General features: G+C 67.3%; 1 protein-coding gene across 1 annotated transcript; it reads left to right on the forward strand.

Moving 5' to 3' along the window:
• Window positions 1-51: 51 nt before the first annotated feature.
• On the forward strand, window positions 52-3,105 carry LOC108510290 (inosine-5'-monophosphate dehydrogenase 1a-like; the record flags this gene model as incomplete). The annotated part of the gene is made up of 6 exons (XM_017839961.1): window positions 52-126; window positions 316-522; window positions 851-938; window positions 1,529-1,728; window positions 2,746-2,898; window positions 3,100-3,105. Coding segments are annotated over 6 exons (729 nt in total), but the record flags the coding sequence as incomplete, so codon positions are not given.
• Window positions 3,106-3,136: the final 31 nt, after the last annotated feature.

Raw genomic sequence — 3,136 nt, forward strand, 5'->3', positions numbered from 1 at the left:
CCCCCCATAGCCCCCCCTTTGCCCTCTCCGTGCCCCCCCGTGCCCCCCCAGCTGAACGGCGGCATCGGCATCATCCACCACAACTGCACCCCCGAGTTCCAGGCCAGCGAGGTGCGCAAGGTGAAGGTAAGGGGGGTCCCCACCCCGTGACATCCCCCTCGGACCCCCTGTTCCCCCCGTGCCCCAGCGCCCCCGAGGAAGCTGCCGCCGGTGACCAGCAACGATGAGCCCGTGGCTGTCACCGCCCCCATCCTTGGGGTCCCCCTCGCCCCCTGTTCCTGGGGGTGCCCCCCCGGTGACCCCCCGTGCCCGCAGCGGTTCGAGCAGGGGTTCATCACGGAGCCGCTGGTGATGAGCCCGGCGCACACCGTGGGGGACGTGTGGGACGCCAAGGCCCGGCTCGGCTTCTCGGGGGTCCCCGTCACCCACTCGGGCCGCCTGGGGGGGCGGCTCGAGGGCATCGTCACCTCCCGGGACATCGACTTCCTGCGGGAGCGGGACAGGGGCACCCCCCTGGCTGAGGTGCGTGGGGGGCACGGGGGGGGCAGGGAGGGACAGCAGTGGGGCACGTGGGGCAGTGGGACGGGAAGGGTCGGAGGGCGGTGGGATGTGGGGCAGGGGGGCTTCTGTGGCGGCCCCAGGTCCCCCGGGGCTTGTGACAGTGACAGTGCCGGTGACAGTGACAGTGACAGTGGCCGTGCAGGTGACTGTGACAGTGACAGTGACAGTGACAGTGCCAATGGCCGTGCAGGTGACTGTGTCTGTGACAGTGACAGTGACAGTGACAGTGCCCATGACAGTGCCTGTGACAGTGCCTGTAACAATGACACGCAGGTCCCTGTGTCCCCAGGTGATGACCAAGCGCAGGGACCTGGTGGTGGCCCCGGCTGGTGTCACCCTCAAAGAGGCCAATGAGATCCTGCAGCGCAGCAAGAAGGGTGAGGGGGGCACCTGTCACCCCCCTGGGGTCACACCTGTCACCGTGGGCACCCCGTGTGGGGCACCTCCGTCACCCTGTCCTGGGGGTCACCTCTGTGTCACCCTGACCCCACCCCTTGGGGTCACCTTCACATCCCCCTGACCTGGGGGACACCTCTGTGTCACCTTGGGGGGTACCTTCGTGTCACCCTGTCCCCAGCCCTGGTGTCACCTCATCCTGCTCCCTGGGGTCACCTCCCTGGGGGTCACGTCCGTGTCCCTCCGTCCCTGTCTCTGGGGTCACCTTCATGTCCCCGTGTCCCTGCCATCCTCTCCATGTCCCCCATCCCTTGGAGTCTCCTCCACAGTGCCCTGTCCCTGGGGTCTCCTCCACAGTCCCCCTGTCCCTTGGGGTCTCCTTCAATGTCACCCCATCCCCGGGGCCACCCCTACGATGCCCCGTCACCATCCCTCGGGGTCACCATCCCTCGGGGTCACCATCCCTCGGGGTCACCTCCGCGTTCCTCCACCCCGACCCCGGAGTCCCCTCCGTGTCCCCGTGGCCTCCCCCGTGCCTCCCGCCCCGGTGACCCCGCCGGTGTCCCCGCAGGGAAGCTGCCGATCGTGAACAGCCGGGACGAGCTCGTGGCCCTGATGGCCCGCACGGACCTGAAGAAGAACCGGGAGCACCCGGCGGCCTCCAAGGACGGGCGGAAGCAGCTCCGGGTCGGCGCCGCCATCGGCACCCGCGAGGACGACAAGTACCGGCTGGACCTGCTTGTGCAGGCGGGGGCCGACCTCGTGGTGCTGGTGGGTGCTCCCAGAGCAGGGGGGACCCCAGAAACAGGGGGTCTGGAAATGGGGCACCCCAGTAACAGGGGGCCTGGAATTGGGGAACCCCAGGAACAGGGGATCCTGGAAGTGAGGGACCCCAGGAACAGGGGCCTGGAAATGAGGACCCCAGGAAGAGAGGCCTGGAAATGGGGGACCCCGGAAACAGGGGGCCTGGAAATGGGGGACCCCAGAAATGTAGGGCCTGGAAATGGGGGACCCCAGGAACAGGGGATCCTGGAAGTGAGGGACCCCACAAACTAGGGGGGCCTGGAAGTGAGGGACCCCAGGAACAGGGGCCTGGAAATGGGGGACCCCGGAAACAGGGGGCCTGGAAATGGGGGACCCCAGAAACAGGGGGCCTGGAGATGGGGAATCCCAGAAATGGGGGGCCTGAAAGTGAGGGACCCCAGAAACCAGGGGGACCTGGAAATGGGGACCCCAGAAACCAGGGGGGCTGGAGGGATGAGGGCGGGGATGGGGATGGAGCTGCTGGGGCAGGCAGGGGTGGATCTCGTGGTGCTGGTGGGTGCACCCCAAAATGGAGGAACCCCAAAACTGGAGGGGCCTGGAAATAGGGAACCCCAAAGCCAGGGGTGCTGGAGGGATCAGGATGGGGACAGGGAGGGGGCTGGTGCCGCTGGTGCAGGCGGGGGAACGACCTCATTGTGCTGGTGGGTGTGGGGGGACCCCAAAAACTGATGGACCTCAAAAACTGGGGAGGGATGGAGGGTGTGGGGATGGAGGGTGGGGATGAAGCTGCTGGTGCACACAGGGACCAACCTGGTGGTACTGGTGGGTGTGGCAGGGCACCCCAAAAACTGGGGGAACTGGGGCGGCTGGGGAGTTTTAGGGGGGCGCAGGGAACACCCCCAAATCGTGTGAGGTGACCGGGGCCCCCCTCACCTGGGAGTGGGCACCCCTCCTGTTCGCTGTGCCCCAACCTGCTGCTCCCCACTTCCCCCCCAACCCCTGTACCCCAAACCCGGCCCCCAGGACTCGTCGCAGGGGAACTCGCGGTACCAGCTCAGCATGATCCGCTACATCAAGGCCAAGTACCCCGAGCTGCAGGTCGTGGGGGGCAACGGTGAGACCCCAGAGCGGGGGGGGCACTGGGGGCACCTTGGGCTGCAGGTCATGGGGGAAACAGTGAGTGGGGGAAACGAGGGGACCCCAAAATGGCTGTGGGGGAAATGGGGGCAGGATTTGAGGTGGCCCGGGGCAGGATCTGGGGAGGATGGGCAGCATTTGGAGTACCACCCCCCCGCAGTGGTGGGACAGGATTCGGGGTGCCCTGGGCAGTGTTGGGGGGCCGTTTTAGGAGTGCCATTTTGGGGTGCCCCCCTGCAGTGGTGAGGCAGGTTTGGGGGGCCCTGGGGCAGGATTT

The sequence above is a fragment of the Lepidothrix coronata genome, unplaced genomic scaffold (assembly GCF_001604755.1).
Source record: "Lepidothrix coronata isolate B3197 unplaced genomic scaffold, Lepidothrix_coronata-1.0 Scaffold611, whole genome shotgun sequence".
NCBI lineage: Eukaryota > Metazoa > Chordata > Aves > Passeriformes > Pipridae > Lepidothrix > Lepidothrix coronata.